This window comes from Melopsittacus undulatus, chromosome 2, assembly GCF_012275295.1.
Source record: "Melopsittacus undulatus isolate bMelUnd1 chromosome 2, bMelUnd1.mat.Z, whole genome shotgun sequence".
NCBI classification, from domain to species: Eukaryota; Metazoa; Chordata; class Aves; order Psittaciformes; family Psittaculidae; genus Melopsittacus; species Melopsittacus undulatus.
Window position 1 is genome coordinate 107,572,186 of NC_047528.1, and position 18,737 is coordinate 107,590,922.

At 36.6% G+C, this 18,737-nt stretch overlaps 1 protein-coding gene across 1 annotated transcript in view; it reads left to right on the plus strand.

The window, feature by feature from the left end:
* GBE1 (1,4-alpha-glucan branching enzyme 1) overlaps positions 1 to 18,737 on the plus strand; it is a 153,262-nt gene that overhangs the window by 76,972 nt on the left and 57,553 nt on the right. Inside the window, 4 exon segments of the mRNA XM_034074662.1 lie at positions 10,959 to 11,074; positions 11,315 to 11,442; positions 14,772 to 14,870; positions 17,509 to 17,619. Coding sequence (XP_033930553.1) covers positions 10,959 to 11,074; positions 11,315 to 11,442; positions 14,772 to 14,870; positions 17,509 to 17,619 — 454 coding nt within the window.

The window sequence follows — 18,737 nt, forward strand, 5'->3', positions numbered from 1 at the left end:
TGCTCATGTGAACCTCAGCAGGTTCAACAGGGCCAAGTTGCAAGGTCCAGCACCTCGGTGGGGGCAATCCCCAGTATCTACACAGGCTGGGGAAGGAACTGAGTGAGTGCAACCCCATGGAGAAAGACTTGAGAACAGTACTGGTGGATGAAAAATTGGACAGGATCTAGCTATGTGCACTTGCAGCCCAGAAAGCCAATCATATCCTGGGCTGTGTAAAAAGAAACATGGACAGCAGACTGGGGTAGGTGATTTCCATCCACCTACTCTGCTCTTGTGATACCCCACCTGGAGTACTTCATCCAGTTCTGGAGTCCCCATCACAAGGCTTGTTAGAGTGGATCCAGAGGAGAGCCACAAAAATGACCAGAGGGATAGAACAACTCTCCTATGAAGAAAGACTGAGAAAGCTGGGATTGTTTAGCCTGGAGGAGGCACTGGGGAGACCTTATTGTGGCCTTTCAGTATTTAAAGGGGCTTATAAGAGAGGCAGACCTTAAACAACAAGATAAGTGACAGGGTAAAGGGCAGTGGTTTTAAACTGGAGGAGGGTAGATTTAGGTTGAATATAACTAAGAAAATTTAGTAAAGGTGTTGAGGCACTGGCACAGGGTGCCCTGAGGAGTTACAGATGCCCCATCACTGGCAGTGTTGAAGGCCAGGTTGGGCAGGGCTTTGAACAACCTGCTGTAGTGGAAGGTGTCCCTGCCCATGGCAGGGGGTTGGAACTGGATGATCTTCAACCCAGACCATTCGGTGGTTCCTTTAATGATATACAAAGTATAGCACAGTAATCTGACATTTTTCAGTTATGTAAGTTGTTTTTAAAATACCATCAAAAGATGCTTTTGCCTTGACTTACGTGTTTCCACTTTGGCTTGAAAATGTAAATACAGCCCTCAAAGCTTTTTGGGGTGTGGAGGAGTGTTTTGTTTTCAAACAGTTCTCCAAATAATCTGCAGATGGTAGTATATACTTTTTATGACTTGTATCTAATATAAGGACACTGATTATTCTAATTTTGAGTGTTTTTAAGATGCCATTTGAAGTGGGACTACAACAGAATATATTTTGGCACAATATTTTTCCTATATGTCTTTGGTGGAACTTGTAAACTTGGTGGCTGTAGAAAGGCAGTGGGTATGTGAAAACATGTTCAGATTGTGAAAGGTTTTAAAATGTGTGCTTAATTCTTATAAAATAGAATCATAGAGAAAACAAAGCATAGTTGTGAATCAATAGAAAAATTACCTTGTAGCTATTTTGCCATTCCTAGTAATAATCATGCTATATACTAAACAAAGTTACTATAACAATATATTATAAATGTGCTTATTGTTCTTGCATTAATCTTCATGAAATGCAAATTATATAGCTGAAACAACAGCATATAGAATGAAATTGAGATAAAAACAAAGTGTCTTTGAATACAAACCTGTTTTCAGTTCTCTTAACATAAAAAAGCATTTTTGAAACGTAGAAAGCAGTACAAGTTCTCAACTCTTTGGCATAGCATAAGGTAACCTAGTATCTTTCTTTAATTACATTCCTGATGAACGTAACTTTGAGCAGTTCAGCAAATTGAGAAATACTGTACTGTGCTTAAGAATGGATTCCTATTTAATATGAATCCTATACTTCAGATCATCTGTTCTGTTCTGTGCAAATGCAACAGCTTTGCATTTTGTGCTTGCTGAAAGATAATAGGGACTGATGCATGTGTAAATTGGTTTTGCCAGATGGCTGCTTACCTCTGCAGTCATTTTCTGAATCTTGTGCTAGGCATCATACAAGACAGTACTTCAGTATCTGAACCTCCCACTGGAAATCTCCTTTTTCTGTGAAGGTAATGATTCCTTGTATAAAGTTTTCTGTTCTTTGTGCTGATGTCTGTCACTCAACTGAGCAGTCCTCTCTTACGGTTCCAAAAAGAACATTCTGGACTGTATCCAGAGCAGTTGTTTATGTTGAGTGTAAAATCTGGAAGTGTAAGAGGAAAGTTCAGGGTAAAGGTCTGTTTCTACCCTACATTTAGACTTACTTTGAAAGCACCCCCAGTATTGAAGAGGGCTCTGAAATGTTTGAGAGATCTCAGTTCAATTACTGAAGTTATGAATTGCATTAAATTGTATGCAGAATCCTGACAGTAAATTTTAAAAGTGGGATTTAGTTGCATGTCATAGAACAATAAATGATGTTTGTTAATTTGCAGGGTTGATTATGTGACTAAACAAATGTAATGTTTGCCAATAAGTTTATTTTAGGAGAAAAGAAGTTTAAATGTTCTCAAAGGTTTTTATTTTATTAGTGTCTAATGTATTTTGGTAGAGCATGAGTGGTATGAGGGCTAATGTTATCCAAATCATAGCTGGAACCCATGTAGGCTTTTTCAGCAGTTTAAAGGGGTTTGTAACTTTATTTTTGAGACATTCTCTGTGTTTAAAATGTGTGTCCTGGAGGCTCTGTTAGAACTGCAGGTAATTGTCTTCAGTGCTCATATTTCTTTTGTATTTACTTAAGGAAGCCCTCTGAGCGAAAAGCATCAAGAATATTAAAGTTCATTACAATAAGTACCTATCTGCTTTGCCTCCAAGGATGTTCTTATATTCATATTTTGCAGGACATAACCTTTACTGAGTAATACTTGAATTATTGCTTCCATTTTTATGGCAAATAACTGAATGCTTTATTTGATAGTATTTCATTTACTCTTGCTGGGTGTAGATAAGACTAGGCTGAAAAATTTTAAGTCTAGAGCACTGCTACTTACTATTGTCCATAATTTGAGGAGAAAGTTTATCTTTTGTGTAAATTTGATTTCAGTAAAATCATGTGAATATATTATGAATGTATTTGCTTTCAGTAAAGACATGTGAATAAACATGTTTAATTCATTGGCAAAATTAAGTAGAGGTAATTGAATCTTTCCAAAACATTGATTGAATATCTAAACACTTGAGAACTGGGGAATTCAGAGAAGACAACGATTTTCTGACCCATACATCCGAATGTTGCCTTTTCTGGGTTAGCTCAGGTCTGATACACACAAAGGAAAACTTTCCTTTTTGTGTGCAAGCCTTCTTAACAGTTTTCAGGTAGCTCTAACTTACTTGATGTGTCTTTGTGTCTCTGAGTACATTAGGTATAGCTTTGCTCATCTGGAATTAGATGGGCAGATAATCGGTGTTCAGTGTTTGCAGTGGAGTTCACACAGTGCATGACTGGGGATGTTCCTATTTGTGTTCACTAGTGCTTGAGAGGACTTGGCTGCTAAGGACACACAGCAATGTGTCCTTGGGGCCAGTCATAGTGACTTTAGGAGAACCAGCAAGGAGAAATAGTTACCCTTCATCTTCCCACTGCCTCCAAGAAAATATTAAACTGTTTATCACCATTTACCTAGCACAGGAGGCTCCTGAAGGACCTTACTGTATAGTGCTGCTTTGTGCCAACAGATGAAGTAGAATTTTGAGAGAAAAAAAAATTAACTATTTTGGGGGGATTTTAGAACAATTGCTTGTATTTGAATAAAGGATATGCCTATTTCTAAGAAACAATTTTCCTTAAGTAATTACTGAATATGAATCCAGTCTAATAAATGCATATTGCTATTATATTGTTTACAGCATAGTGAGTGAAAGTGTGTTTTCTCCCTGCATAACGCTGGACTTCTGGGGATCAGGATTAAAGCATCCAGAAGCGGTATTGTGTGGCATGGCACTCTAGAATTGCAGTTTTAACTAGAATGGAAAATCCTCTGCATTTTCAAAGCTGCTGCTATTGTTTAGTCTTAAAAAAAATTAAAAGCTGTAGTTAAATATGTTAATTACTGTTAAATTAGGAATTCCTTGTTATTTTATTTTTATTTATTAGTATTTAGAAGTTTAGTACTTTGTATTTATTCACTATTTGTTCTCAGAATATCAGTGGTTATTGGTTGTCACAAAATACATGCTATAATAACCAGTATTCTGCTTATTAGAGTCTTTTAAAGAGGAAAGTATGTATGTATATATATATATATATTTGTCAGTTACTTCTGCAGAATTGGAGCTTTGCCTAAGAAAAGGGCACTATGGAAATAATTGGGCACCACAGAAATGATCATGCAGTCCTATATGCAATTAATGTATCAGTATTAACTTTTATGGTGACTGATAGAAACTGGTGTCATTTAGTTTGGAAAGGACTTGAGATCTTCACTGAATAAATGCTTCTGACTTTGAAAATACTTTCTTTCACTTTGACTGCTCATGACTTGTTCTCTATACGTCTTTAATAATTAAGGACCTTTTTCCTGAAGGTTGGCCTTGAAATTCTGCAATACTTCTGAGCCTTTCCATTTTAATTCACAGAATAGACTGTTTATGCTTAAGCAAAGATGTCTTCTGCAGCAACTATTGATAAAAGTATCCATAATTTTTAACTGTTACAGGAAACTTTTAGTCTTTCAGTGGACTTTTAACAAGTCACATCCACTTTGTATGGCATTTTTCAACTCACTATGACAAGATAAATTAAGAATGATGTATCATCCTGTAGCTCTTTTAAGTCCTTGAGGGCTGGTTAGTTTGGGTTTTGGTTTTTTTCAGTGTCTCTTTGGGTAGCAAAACCTTCCATAGGGCCATGGTGTTGGCTGTAAATTCAGGACAATGTTACAGCAGAGTGTTTGCAATCACAAGGTCGTACTGAGACCCCATCATAATTACTGATCTAGTGTTTCATACTTTCATAATAAGGACTGCATTCCCTTTTTGCCTCAGGGTAGACTGTGTATCTCAGTTTAAAACACTTGCTGTGTTCTGGTGCAGCCTCTGCTCTTCTCTGAGATTCAGTAAGAGGGACATTGTCTAGGACAGATGCAAATGGATTAATGTTTGGCAAGTCAGGCACCTTAGCACTGCTTCAGGGGAATGTTGGCCCTGTACCTCCTGAGGTTAAGGTTTGGTATGCTTTCAAATGTCTGCCTTTTAGTACTCAGTTTTGCTTATCTTTTCTGATTTTAGATATGTGGTGTTCATCCTTATTCATTTATAGTTCAGATTCTTTCATGTGTTCTTAATGTATGATCTTTCTTCCCTTGCTGATGTCAGAGTACTGTTTGCTCATGCATGAACCTGAGCCAGCAAATAATTTAAAAGTTTTTATTGCATAGCAATTATGGTTTGTCAAAGCCTTTTATCCACGTGCAGTGACCTGTGTGCTTTCTTCTTCAGTAGTGAGTCGTCTTTGTTCCATGGTTGGGTCCTGGGTTTGCAATGTCAGTCAGGTTTTCTCAAGTGAGGACTTTTCCTTAGCTGTAAAGGGAGTTGGCCACAAAGTTTTTAGCATAAGCTGTCTTAATTGCTGATTGAAACTTTCTTAATGTTTTCACTGTCATCCTGAACCTTGAAGAAAGATAAAACTTGGGGATCTGTAATGCACTGTTACTTGTATTATTTAATGCTTTTAATTCAAAACATCATTTAAAAGCTAAAGCTGCTTTGTGAACTAAGTTTCAAAGGTTAAAAGTCTTTTTGTTTGGCACTGTCAACATCTTTACTGTATCTCAGTATGTAAGTTACCTACTTTCAGTGTCACGAATTCTATATAGGTAGCAAAGCAAACGTAATCTAATCAAGTGAAACAGAAGAGTCATGCTGTGGATCCGTGTGTTTCTCTTTAAAACAAACAAAACCTCACAATGCAGAGAACAGAGGTAAAGTGATAAGCAGTTGATTGTAAGCAGTAAGTGGGGAAGAAGACAGTGGGGTGGTAATTAAGATATTTGATAAATTTGAGAAAAAAGCTCAGGGAACTAGATCTAAGGCTAATATTTATTTTAAATTCAGAGGCTTCAGTGAAAAAAAAAAACACCTGTGTCTGTATCCTTGATATGACTGAAAGAGATCCAGAGAAATCTTTAGTGATCCAAGCTCCCTGTTAAGGAAGTCCTGAGCCAGTAGCAGTGGGAGACTCAGAGAACTGGGAACTATTCCATTAGCTCACCCAAGAAAATGTAGTTACGAGTAACATCTTTCCAAGATTTGTGTGTAAAGACCTACTGCTATTGCCAGTGTTAATTTCAAGCCTTATTCATGTAGCAGATTGTGATGCAGAGCAAGAGGTCTTAAAACTTACTCATCTAGCCTGGAAGGTCTCTTTTGGCCCCACACCACCTTTACAGTGCAGTGATTTGAACTGCTTAACAAAAGTCATCGTGACCACGTGGGTTGTCTTTTGGGTCAGTTGTTTATGGTGGGGGTGTTAAAAAAAACCTATTTAAATCATATTAATTTATTTTAATTATATCCAGAATACTTTGGCGCTGTGAAGAAAAATTCAAGAACACTGCAATTAACATTGCTGCTATTCTGAAAACTTTTACCAGCTAAATTCTCCTGCAGCTGGAAGCTGGAGAGGACTCTGTCCTCAGGAATTTGTCAGTAATCTTCTGTTTGTTTTACAATAATGTTAAATATTCAGTACATGCTAAACTGAAAGCTTTAGTCTCCTGTAATGTAACTTCTCATTTACTGATATCTACTAATGAGTGTAACTTGTTTTCAGAATAAGCTTTTTCCTTAAAATGTATTTTGTGTCCAAATATTAACATTGATATTGTTGAAATAGGACAGATTGTTTCTTTTCTGGCTATGTGGAATGCATTCATGCAGTGCACATTCCAAAATGCTAGATCCAGAAAAAGTAGCACTCTACATCAGTGAAGGGAAAAAATGTTGATTCACTGCTTCTGTCTTTTCTTGGGATTGGTACAAGAGAAGTTGCTGCAGATCCCTTCTGCTCACAGATTATCATATGCCCCAGAAGGATAGCTCTTTTTTTGTTTGTAAAGTTAATTTTGCAGGCATAATGCATCTCGGATCACCAAGCAAAAGCTCTCTTGGTCTCTTAATGGCTGTCTGATTTTCTATTGACTGATAGAGATGTGTATGTTCCCATAGAATGGCATTTGGTATCATTATGAGTGTAGGTATTGAGAACAGTCTAGCAGTCTCATTCAGGATTATCCCTTGGCTAAAAAGTGGGCACCTACTGCACTGCTTTGAATTTTCAGTCCCTTATCGCTAGAGGTGGCTTTGAGTCTTGGCAATGATATTACCTAGAAGAAGAGAGGAGTTACTTCTCTGTGTAAGTAAAGGAGGTTGCAATACAGAGTTTATTCTTTCTGTTATTTTCCAAGCAGGGTAAAAGACTGATAACCGGTTTGTATCACTCTGTTCAGAGTGCATCTAAATAATAGGCAAACTGGTTTTTGGTGGTTAAACAGCGGTGGAAAAAAGCAAACAAAACCATCTCTGTGTTCAGATATGGATGTTAAGTTCATAACGTAACTTGTACCAGATTGGCTGGAAGTTAAAGTTATCAGATTGAGCACCAGTTTCTTTATGTTCAGTAGTCCATTAGTGGCATTTAAGTCAGATGTTGAAATGTCTGGGAATAATGTGAAATATAACATCTTAGCAATTCAGTGCTACTATTGTTAATTAAACACTCAGAATTGAAAATGGGTAAATCATCATAGATAAGGTCAGCAGCTCCACTCATTTGCTATAATACATAATAATAAATGCAGTTCCTTATGATCAACATTGATATGGTTCAAGAATTGCAGCTTCAAACTGCTTTAGGTACAGCCAATATTATTATTTAGCCCATGGTGACAAACATACTCTGGTTTGAATGCATTACATGCTCACATTTAACTATTTTGTTTTCATCATGGACTGGATTTTAGAATTCTTATGGTAAATTATTATTCTGCTTTTTTATTAGTACAGAAGGGAAAAAAAGTAAATAATGAGTGTTAGTTAGAAACAATTCACAGGGTTTCTGCTGACCTAGTATCAGAAAGTTGTTAAATTTCTCATCACTTTGTGAAACCAGCTTATCTACCTAGAAATGCTCATTTCACTTCTTCAAATGAGAAATCTTTTCTTAATGTGAAAGCCCCAAGGGGGAAAGTTGGCCCCAAAGGGGAGAAATAACAGCAAGACTTCTGTGCAAAGACCTCTTCTTTTGAACAATGTCTGAGTGAATTCTGATTTACTTAAAATTCTTACAGTGTAAGTCACTCTGTTCCTTAATGATAATACAGCATATATTTTTCCTCTCTTAGATCATTCATGCAGTGAAAGAACTTTCTCAATTTTATGCTATGCAAAAATGTGAGAGAATGTTAGGATATAATTTAAGATATGGCTTTTGCCCAAAAGAAATTACATTCTTAATGAATGCTATCCTGTTCCCATGTCTGTCTGTAAAATTATGAGAATATACTTCTTTTAGAAATGTTCCTGAATTATTGCTCCTGGGGTGGATGTATTTCAATTACGCTGTGATTTTGGCCTCTATTGGCATGCTGCAAAGTTGTTTGTTGCTTCTGTCAGCTTCTATTTCTAATGCTGCTGCTCCTGTAAACAAATTGTGTTGGATGAAATCATGAACCTCTGTAAGGTTTGTGTGATTTGCATGTTTCAAAACAGCTGTTGTTCTGGCTTGTGTGTCAGAACCTGTGGAGTTCTCTCTCTTAAATTCAATGTGTTTGCTAGTTGACATCCTTCCTAGAAATTATCCTAAACCTGAATTTTACCAAGTTTAGACTAGAATCAGAATTAATATGTTTGTTTATTGATTTATTTACAATCTTCTCTCCCATGTGCAATCAGATGGTTGGAAAACATCTGCTGCTCCTACTCAGGTTTTTGATCTCATCAATTTGCTAACTAATCTTTTGGTTCAACAAATTCATCTTGTTTGTTCATCTCTGTCCTCGCTTTTTCATGTAAAAGTCATTACAATTTATTTTCATGCTGGTCCTCCATCTTTTTCCAAAGATCAGTCTTCAGTGCCAACAGTGGTGGAAAAGATTACATTTGTTGCCCATTTTGAGACTTCTCTGTGTGTTTTACAAATGCACAAATCCTCTTCACCATCTTAAGAACTTTAAAGTTAGGACGTCAGGTATCCTGTGATGAGGAGAAATATCTTTTAAGTTTGGCAGGGGCTTGTAGCAAGTAGTTTACACTTTGTATGTGCATTGTCTTAATTGTGTGAGACAGTAGTTTTATTGCAATACAGCTTCTGTTTTGACTTCGCTCACAGTGTTTAGCTTGCAGCAAACAGCTTCCTGAAACTTTGATGATGGGTCAGAAAGGGATCCAGTGAGTGTTTTCACAAAGTTGTGTTTTTGTGACAAGCTTGCCAGTTCATAGGACTTCGGATACCTTTCTATTCCTTTCAATATCAGAGCATTCTCATTGAAAATCATTTCAGCTGAGAAATCATAAATATATAAAAGGCTCTGTAGACAAGCTTCTGAGATCTTGTTAGTATAATGTCTTGTAAACTGGTGATTTGGGGCGAGGTGTGGAAACACAGGGATGGAAAAAAAAATTCTTGGCATGTAATGCATGCCCAGAAAAGGCATTGAATGGAGGAAATTCACATTGAACTGAATTGCATTTCCTAAATTTGGAGGCTTTGATTTGGTAATATTTCTGTCTTTATATGCACACATGGATATCTGTGTGCAATACATGCAAAGAAAAGGAGAAATATTATAATCCTGTTGAAGTAAAGAATTGGCTATTCGGTGAGATCAGGATTTATCAGCTTTATAGTATGTGCAGAGCATCCCATCTTTTCATGTGATAAAGCATCCTTCATAAAGTGTTTTTTGGAGGGAGGAAGGAAGGCAGAGACATTTTTTTTTGGTCAAAATGGAGTTTGTTTCCTGTGTCATAGCTGACCCGTGAGTCTGCTGTCTCCAGCACCTGTTAACGTGAAACATAGAGAGGGTCTCCTTCACTGCTTTATGCCAACTACATGCATAGGTAAATTGTGAGTGATGCTGACCAATGTGCTTTGTGCTAGGTGTACCCCTTCTACCTGCCCCACCTAGAGAGTGGTTGGCAAGACTTTGCATGCAGCTGTGTAGATTGAACACCTGTCTGAACAGAAACTTGGGAGTAAGTGGGGTTGTTGTTGTGTTATCTTGGGAAACTGATTAGAGAGAAGCAGCATTGGCCAGTGTTTGACATCACATGGACAAAAAAGTTTCACTACCTCTGACTGAGATGGGTGAGCTTTTTGAAGTCAGCTTGCAGGAGATGCACCTGAGGCAGCCTGTTCTGAGGGTAGCAGGGAGGGTAGTGGTGCAGAGGATGAACAGTAGAAAGAACATGTGGGGGTCTTTTGAAGCTACTGAGACCAGTGTCCTTGGAGAGGAGTTGATGAATAGTTAGAATACTGTTGCTGAAAGTGTTTTGTTCTTAAATACAGACCTTGTTCATAAATGCCTCCACATGCTTATTCGCTTTGGAACCTCTTTTATAGTTTTGATTTCATGTCTGCGCTTCGTTTGTGTGTGCATTATATCCTATTCCTGTTATTCCAAACTCCTGAACTTCCATAAGTTGGTTTACTCCTTAAATGTGTAAATTCGCAACACAGTAGCTGATTTGATAAATTACTGTGGATGTGTGATTTGTAAATAACGGGGAGGCAGTGGGGGACAACAGCTTTTTAACTTCTGTTATGCCAAGAAAGAGCTGTAAATCCATAAAATCTTTGGAAGAAAACTTACCATAATAATTTTTCTTGCCATTTCTGTATCTTTTCTAACAGTATAACCATCTTTAGGGAACCAAAGGAAAAGTACAGTGGCAAGTATGAGTTTTAAAATATAGCATAAGTGTTCAAACACTAACCTGTTAGTCTGTATAGTATAGATAGTTGTCAATTTCTCCTAAACCCCTATCTGCAATATTGAAATTATGCGCAGTAAAAGATAAAGATTTAAGGAAGCTTTTTAGGAAAAGGATGATGAAGAATGGGGAAGTCATAAAATGTCCAGTACTACCATATGTGCAAGTGGGGAACATGGTAATGGTATAAGGAAATCTAGTTGATCCCAAGGTTTCTCAAGCTTATAAAGTATATTCATGTCATTTCAGCTGGGAAGTTTTGAGATTCCTTCTATCTAATTTGAGAATGTGGATTGAAGACTATCGCTTTGATGGATTCCGATTTGATGGTGTTACATCTATGTTGTATCACCATCATGGAATTGGTAAGTAATTCAATCAGCTCTAATTGCAGCAGTCCTGTTGCACTTCTGTTACTGTGGAAATTGTGCTATGAAATTCACTGAATGCACCAAAAATTCCAGATTTGCTAATATCTTGTTGTGCTGCTATATGGATAGATCTGGAATGACGAACAAATCTAGTGCTTATAAAACTGCATATTGCAAAATATCTATTGGGGTTTTTAAAGTGACTGTAGCCTTTAAAACTTCCTGTTTTATTAGGCACAGCATTCAGTGGAGACTACAATGAGTATTTTGGCCTACATGTGGATGAAGATGCTTTGTGTTACCTAATGCTGGCCAACCACATGATTAAATTCTTACATCCAGAATGCATAACCATAGCAGAGGTAAGATCAGAATTTGCCACCCTCAAATCACATTAATATTGATTGCTTTGGGATGTGAATTTCCTATTAATTATCAAGTCACTACTCAAGGAGTGACACAGGCTGAGAAATTTTAATTAGTGGACAGACTTTGCCTTATGGGGAAAAGCAACTGGAATACACAGTTTGGGAATATTATTTGCATTAATGAATCATTAATTAATGTAGGGATTTCTTTTATTTCTTTGAACTTGTAATAAGATTTGTTTTTATTTGTCTATTGCTTTTGCCTGATTGCTGTTTGTTGCTAGTGATTCATGGTGCTAAAGATTAGCAGCCTTAGTGTGGTTTTGCCTATTTGGAATTATATTGGCATAATTGACAATTCCCCTCGGAAAGAAATGCAGTAAATTTATACATGTTGAATGTGTATGCTAATTTAAATGTAGTATTCAATTTCTCCAGGTTTCTGAGGGAGTAAATAGACTAATTACTTGAGTTGATCGAGATCAATTAAATTTTTGTGACTAAAAAATATCGTTGGGACATGGAATTGTTAATAGTATGAAGCAACAGAGCATTGGAGTTCTAAGAATAGGTGTGTTTTCACTGATACTTTCTTGATCTAAAAGAGAAAAAGCATGTAAACCTTGAGGATTTTTCTGGTACTATATTTAACTAATTCTTTTTGTTTAAAAGGGAAAGTTGCATCTGTCTGATGTCATTAGGGTCTGAATTTCTAAACAATTTTTTTGTGTGCTCGAGTTTCCTGTTTATCTTCAGAAACCAAAAGACTCCTTAATTTTATACTTAAGGTAAAGCTTTATGTTATACACAATCACTGCTAAAAGCTTAATGTCAAGCTAGCAAAAGCATCATCTGATGAACAATCACTAGTAAACTTGAGATGGGTTTATTGAGCTGTTGGCTTACTTGAAGTGAAATTTATTCCATTTTCTAGGTAGTTTTAGATTATGAGCATTCCTACCAATGAAATTCTGAGTTCAGTCTGCATTACCTGGGCCAAGAATTCTTTTTTTAGCAAGACATGACTTTAGTTTCTCTTGCTTGAGTTGGAACCTGCTGCTGTTTCAATACATCATTTTCTGCCTGGGGGAGTCGCTACATGAAATACAGAATTGATTAATGTGCTGCATGGTTAAAGGAGAATTTTGGAAGGAGAAAAACTATTGACATAATTGAAAATTATAAAGGGCAATGAAGGATGTCTGCTTGCCTATAATGATGACTGAATGAGTGCCACATGAGAAGAATGCTTTTGTCTAACCATAACTAATTATAATATATTCCTTAATTAACTGATTTTTTAATTTTTTTTTACAGCTTGTTAATATTCTGTATATTCACTGTCTTATTAATGTCTAAGTTTTTAGGTATTACTGACTATATGCTTATTTTTGATTTTGGCCTTCAAAATAAAGCTGTGATTAAAGTTTCGTATAACGAGAACTAAAAATGTTAAGTTAAAACTACATCATGCCTGAAGTATTGGGAGAACAAAGAGGCAAAAAACCCCTGCTGCTGAGCTTTCTGGGTTGTTTTATATGCATCACATTTCAAACGAAGGTCTGAGCAAATGCTCAGACATTCGCTGCTTACATTTGGTGCAAAATATACTGAACAAACTACTGCTAATTTATTTCTTTTTTAATTGTTCAAGTAAAATCTGTAGGTAGGTAAAAATAGTATTAAATTTTGAATTTTACTTCCCAGAAGTCTGACTTTCAGCTAATGACTGAAGTAGGTGGGGGCTATTTAAATTTCAGCCTCCAACCTTGTCCAGGTAGGCATCGTAGCATTACAGAGAAAACCTTTTGTTTCATATCATCTTGCCCTGAAAGATGGACATCATTAGTCTGTGTTTATCTTTTCTGTCTGGTTCAGGACAGCTATTGAACTTGCTCTTATAATATCTAAAAGTTTGGAAAGAATTTTTGCTTTATTATTTCGTATCCACAGCATGTGGAATGTGGATGCAGTTTTCTGTGTGATCTAAGGACTGCTGAGTAAAGGGGAATAATACCCTCCTTTGATCTCCTGGCTTTGCTGTTCATCCTGCTAGTGCTGCTGCTGGCCATCACTGCTGCCAGAGCAGGCTGCTGGCTGTTGCTCAGCTTGCTGCCGGCTCAGAGCCCCAGGGCCTTCCCCACAGAGCTGCTTCCCAGCCTGTATGGGTTCAGGGCTTTGTCTGAGGGGCAGGATTTGGATATTGCCCTTGCTCTGCAATTCCTGAGCTTGCTGTTGATCCATTCCTGCAGCCAGTCAGGGTCCCTCTGGATCCCACCCCCGAGGTATCATTCATGAGCTTCATGCAGATGTGGTCAGTCTCCTCACGTCAGTATGAGGTGTCTGCGTCTGTATGCATGTATGCGTATGTATGTGTAACTTCAAGCACAAACACTTTTTCACTAGTCTAATGCAGCAGTTGGGTTGAAAACTGGATTGAATCCAGAAAACCAGAATGAGCTTCCTAATTAAGCCCTATTTCTAGTCAGAATTTAATTCCATAAATTCTCCAGTGTAGGCACAAGAGGTTTATATTCATCCATAAGCATTGTGGTGGCATGGCTTCTCCCTGACAGAAATGAATAAAATTGAGCACTGATACATATTTTGTAATTACTGGAAATCTGCATTTTCTCTACAGATAAGCCAACTTCAGAAAAAGGGTGTTATTTGCCATAATTAAATGAAACAATGGTCAAATAACTAATTTAAAACTTTTATTTTCAAATTTAAGAGTGATCAGCCTCCCTCAATGTGAAACTGGAAAACTATGCAGTAAGAGCATGCCATTCTCCAGGGCTAACTGGATCGATAGTTTTGGGTTTATGCAGTTAGGAAAAGAGTAGAGATTGTATTTTTTTCCTTACTGAACTGTATATTCACCCTTTTATTTTTATGTTGTTCTTTATGCAGAATATCAATAAACAAAATGAAGTTTAATTTGTCTTTTGTTGACTACATTCTGCTTGCTATTGATTATGTGGAGCTCAAGAGAGCTAATTATTTCAAATTCTGCATCTACTGAGGTCTCTTCTCCTTCAAATACCTACTTTATTAAAATACTGTGTAGCAGAGTATATGATGAGGAAAGCCATAATGCTTTTCCCTTTAACATTTGCATTTAAACAGCAAATCTGTGTATAGTAATTACTCACTATTGTGGGGTTTATAATCTTTTTTCCCCTTCCTTAACCAGGTCAATCTGTGAAGCTGTTTATAGTTTACAGAGTTTTTGTATAGCAGTATTATTGTATGGTGGAATATCTGAACTACCAATTGCAATGGTGTGCAAATTATGTTGTGTGGGGTTGTTTTTTCTAAAGGATGTTTCCGGAATGCCAGCTCTTTGTCGTCCTGTTGCAGAGGGAGGAGGGGGTTTCGATTATCGACTAGCCATGGCGATTCCAGATAAGTGGATACAGGTGAGACACTCTGTGCACCACTTCTGGATCCTACTGCCTAATTTTACTCTCTTCTGTTAATGTCATATTAAAATAAATTGTGACAGGCTTGAGCACAGGTATTACTGGCTGAAATGAGAGCTGTCAAGTATCATGTAGGTATTAGAAGATGAGTAAGTTCAGTGGCTGTTCTTTGCATTCTAGCTGATATTTCTTTGTACAATACACTAGACTCAATTTTGTTCGAAGTAATGTGTATCTCTCAACAGCTGTACAATGTAGAGTCTATACAGAAATCAAACAGGTAGATAATAAGCTAACCATATGCCTATAAAATACCTTAACCCCACCTTTAAAACGTGCAACAAACCCTCCTGAAACTGGGCAATTGAATATAGAGGCGAATGTTTAACCAAAGTAAACATCAGTGAATTATACAGACACCAGCAATTGGTACAGTGGGGTTATGAAAAGGATAAAAAAAACTGTAAATGCTCTTGATGGACAATAATATACTTATAAACACTTATGATAAGGATTTAAACCACCTTTCCCTTAATTCAGGGAATAACAAGAAAATGGATAAGTGATCTCAGAAGGCTTTTACTGATGTTTTAGAGAATGTTTTTCAGTCAGGTAGAAGATTGCATCCAAATCCCTCTGGCTATCATGATGATCTGAAAACGATAAATGTTTTATATGAGCACTAATGCTTCAATAAATCTAGTGAGTAGCTTAAAATAAAAAGCAAATTAACTTATCTTCAGTGTCTTTCACTTTTGTAACTAGAAGCTGGAGGTCTGATTGAAAAACGATTCTTCTTTTCATTCAGGAGACAAACTTGCCAGCTTCTTCAACCAGGACAGCATCGTTAAACTTTGGAGTGTGTAATTTAGATCCTGCAATGAGGACTCATAGTATGAGGCTCCTGTTTTTGTAGTAGTAAGAAACACCTTGTGGTGATGGCTTTTCACCTTCAACTTCCTTACCACACTTTAGGACAGGCAAAAGTGAACAGTTTTCTAAACAGGCAAAATGCAATTGTGTGAGTTAGTACTACCAAAAAGAAAGATCATAGGATTTTATAAGGGCAAAAGATGGATAATCTAATTTAGCAATCTCTGATATGGTCTGCTTATTCTGATTTTCAGTACTTGGAGAGGAAATGTACTTATCCTGCACTAAGTTCTTCTTTTTTCCCCCAGGGATAAATGTCTTCTGGCCTAAGCATGTACTTAATGTGGGACAGTAGGTGATGCTGGGCACACTGATGGGATGTTGAGTGTAAATTCAGTTGTGATAGTGTTAGGCTGTTTCCCAGTAGACTCCAGTTATTTAGGCGTGTGTCGGTTGTACAAGAACATAAGCTGGTACAGGTAGAAAGCTCCTAGCTAAGGTAACTGCAAATAAGCAACCACAACTGAAGACCTTGAGGTGGAGAAAAAGGTGTAGTTATCACATTTCTTAAGGTAATAATATGGCTGAAATTATGGGAATGGAAGAGCTTCAGCTTCAGAGTCTGTCTAGCTGTTATCAAACTGTCCTAGACTGATGGCTTTCATTTCTCACCAGCTTTTAAGTATGTACGTGTTAATAGCAAGTTTTCTAGGCAACTTCCTAAAATCAGTTTTAAAATTGAAGGATCTCCAGGGTTCCATAAACTAATTTTGAGGCATTTGTAAAAGTACGGTAAGCTGTTCATCATAACAGTGGTTGTATTAGTTCAGATTAAATATAGGTATTGTGCATATTATGATGCCACATAGGGATGGGGGGGAAAGGCTGTTTTAGGAGTATGTGACCAGTTACATTCAGAATGTTGAATTTTACGGCATTGTATCAGCCATCTTGGTGTTACTGACTTTTTGTCACTTTGATTTTTATGTCTATGTATTTTTGTGTGTGCATTTAAATTGTAGTGATCAGTGGAGATCTATACAAAAAAAAATAGAGAAAAGGAAAGAATACTGAAATTGAACTGCATTTAGAAGGAGGAAATAGTATTGTATGAGGCAGAAAATTGCTGTTGATGTGATTTGGTTGCTAAAACTCAGGAGCTGGCATAGCAAAAAATTTAAAGCTTGTTGTGTATTACAAAGTTTTGGCATTGAAACTGTGGTTTGGAGCTGACTGTGAATTCACGGATCCAGGGGAAGGTGCAAGGTCCTTGTGCTATGTACCTTCTCATGTTGTGTACTTCATGGCAGTAGTGTAGCTCTGTCTTGGACCACTCCATTCTCCACCACAGTTCCCAGGGATTGATCTGTAGTAAGAAGCTGCCATATGCCAGAGTTGCTTGAAATACAAGAACTTCTTCCAGTATCATGTGTATGCAGGTATGTGCCTATGTATTTCTTCCCAGAGCTTTTTGTAGCTCTGTATCAGAAGATTCACATAAAAATGTTGTCCATGCACATATATGGAAGTACAAGAGGCACAAAAACATTCTAGTTAATATATTTAGTGGAATTCAAAAGAAAAAAGTCTCTTTAGATGATCAGAGAAAGTCTGTCACTTTAAAACTTGGGAATAGAAGTTAAAGTAATACAGTTTACAATCCCCTGGAAATTTCTCTGCCAAGATAATAAATAATGTGGTTTTAGTTAAAACAGTCCTGAACACAGGACACTTTTTGATGACCTTTCCTTTATTTCTACAGATAATTAAGGAGCTGAAAGATGAAGACTGGAATATGGGCAATATTGTGCATACATTAACAAACAGACGGTATGAAGAAAAATACATTGCATATGCAGAGAGTCACGACCAGGTATTTTATCTATTTCTTTGTTTATATATAACAAGTAAAATATGAGGTATACAGGCTTGGTGGGTTTTGTGTTTTGAAAATGAGGCTAGTGTTGAGAAGGATTGGCAACAATTTCAGAATACATCTTGAGTACTTCGTTTTCACTGATTTCTTTTGTGTGTGTTTGTTATGATCCTTATTTTTAATAAAGGAATCCTACTTGGAGGTGGGTGGTGGTGGGTTTAGTTTTGTTGTTAAAAACAAGTCCTAGCTTCTTGTTTTGCCTGCCTATCATAGAACATAGGAAGGTATATAATCCATACGTCTGCAAATAAAGGAAGCTGGACCACTGTTTATATAATAAGCACAAAAAATGTCACTGAATCAGTGTTTGTGACTGTTGTATTCCACTTCAAGAAAACCCTCTCTGAAAGGATTGCAGATGTAAATTAAATGTTCTTTAACAGTTTGGTTCAACATACAGTAATTATAATGGTTCTATATATGTGACAATGAAAAAGCAAAGATGAATTTGGTTAACACTCATAGTTGTTTCTGAAGAATCAGAAATCACATTGGTTGAGAATTTGAAAATTAGGAACTAAACCATATCCATTTTCTAATAAAAGGTTTAAATAACGTACTTTCAACTCTTTCCTCTACATAAGAAGTTTGTATCCTGTTTTCTATACCTTCTATAACAAAAGTCAACAGAAATTTCCAAAAGGCCTTTATTTTAAAGAGAGAATTCTTAGTTTATTGGCTTCATTTTATCTACCTGTTAAGATTCTTATCTGAGATCATTACACAGTGTTCACTTAAGATGCATGAGAAGTCTTAATCCTGGTAAAGGATTTCAAGTAATACTGGAAATGAATTTTGTCCTGTGATTTTTTGCTTTTACAAAAGCTGATTCTTCATCCTAAAGCATGACATACAACATTATTGTTGCTGTTCTTTTATTTCATGTTGGATGTTATCAATTGAGTTGTTTTCCATATCACTATGTATTTTTGTTTAGAATCTCATACATGGGAAGAAATTCTATTTATTTTGAATTAAACAAAGCACACCAGATTAATATGTGAAAAGTAGGGCAGAAGAAAAAAAAATGGGAGTGAGGTAAAATTCAGTCTGAA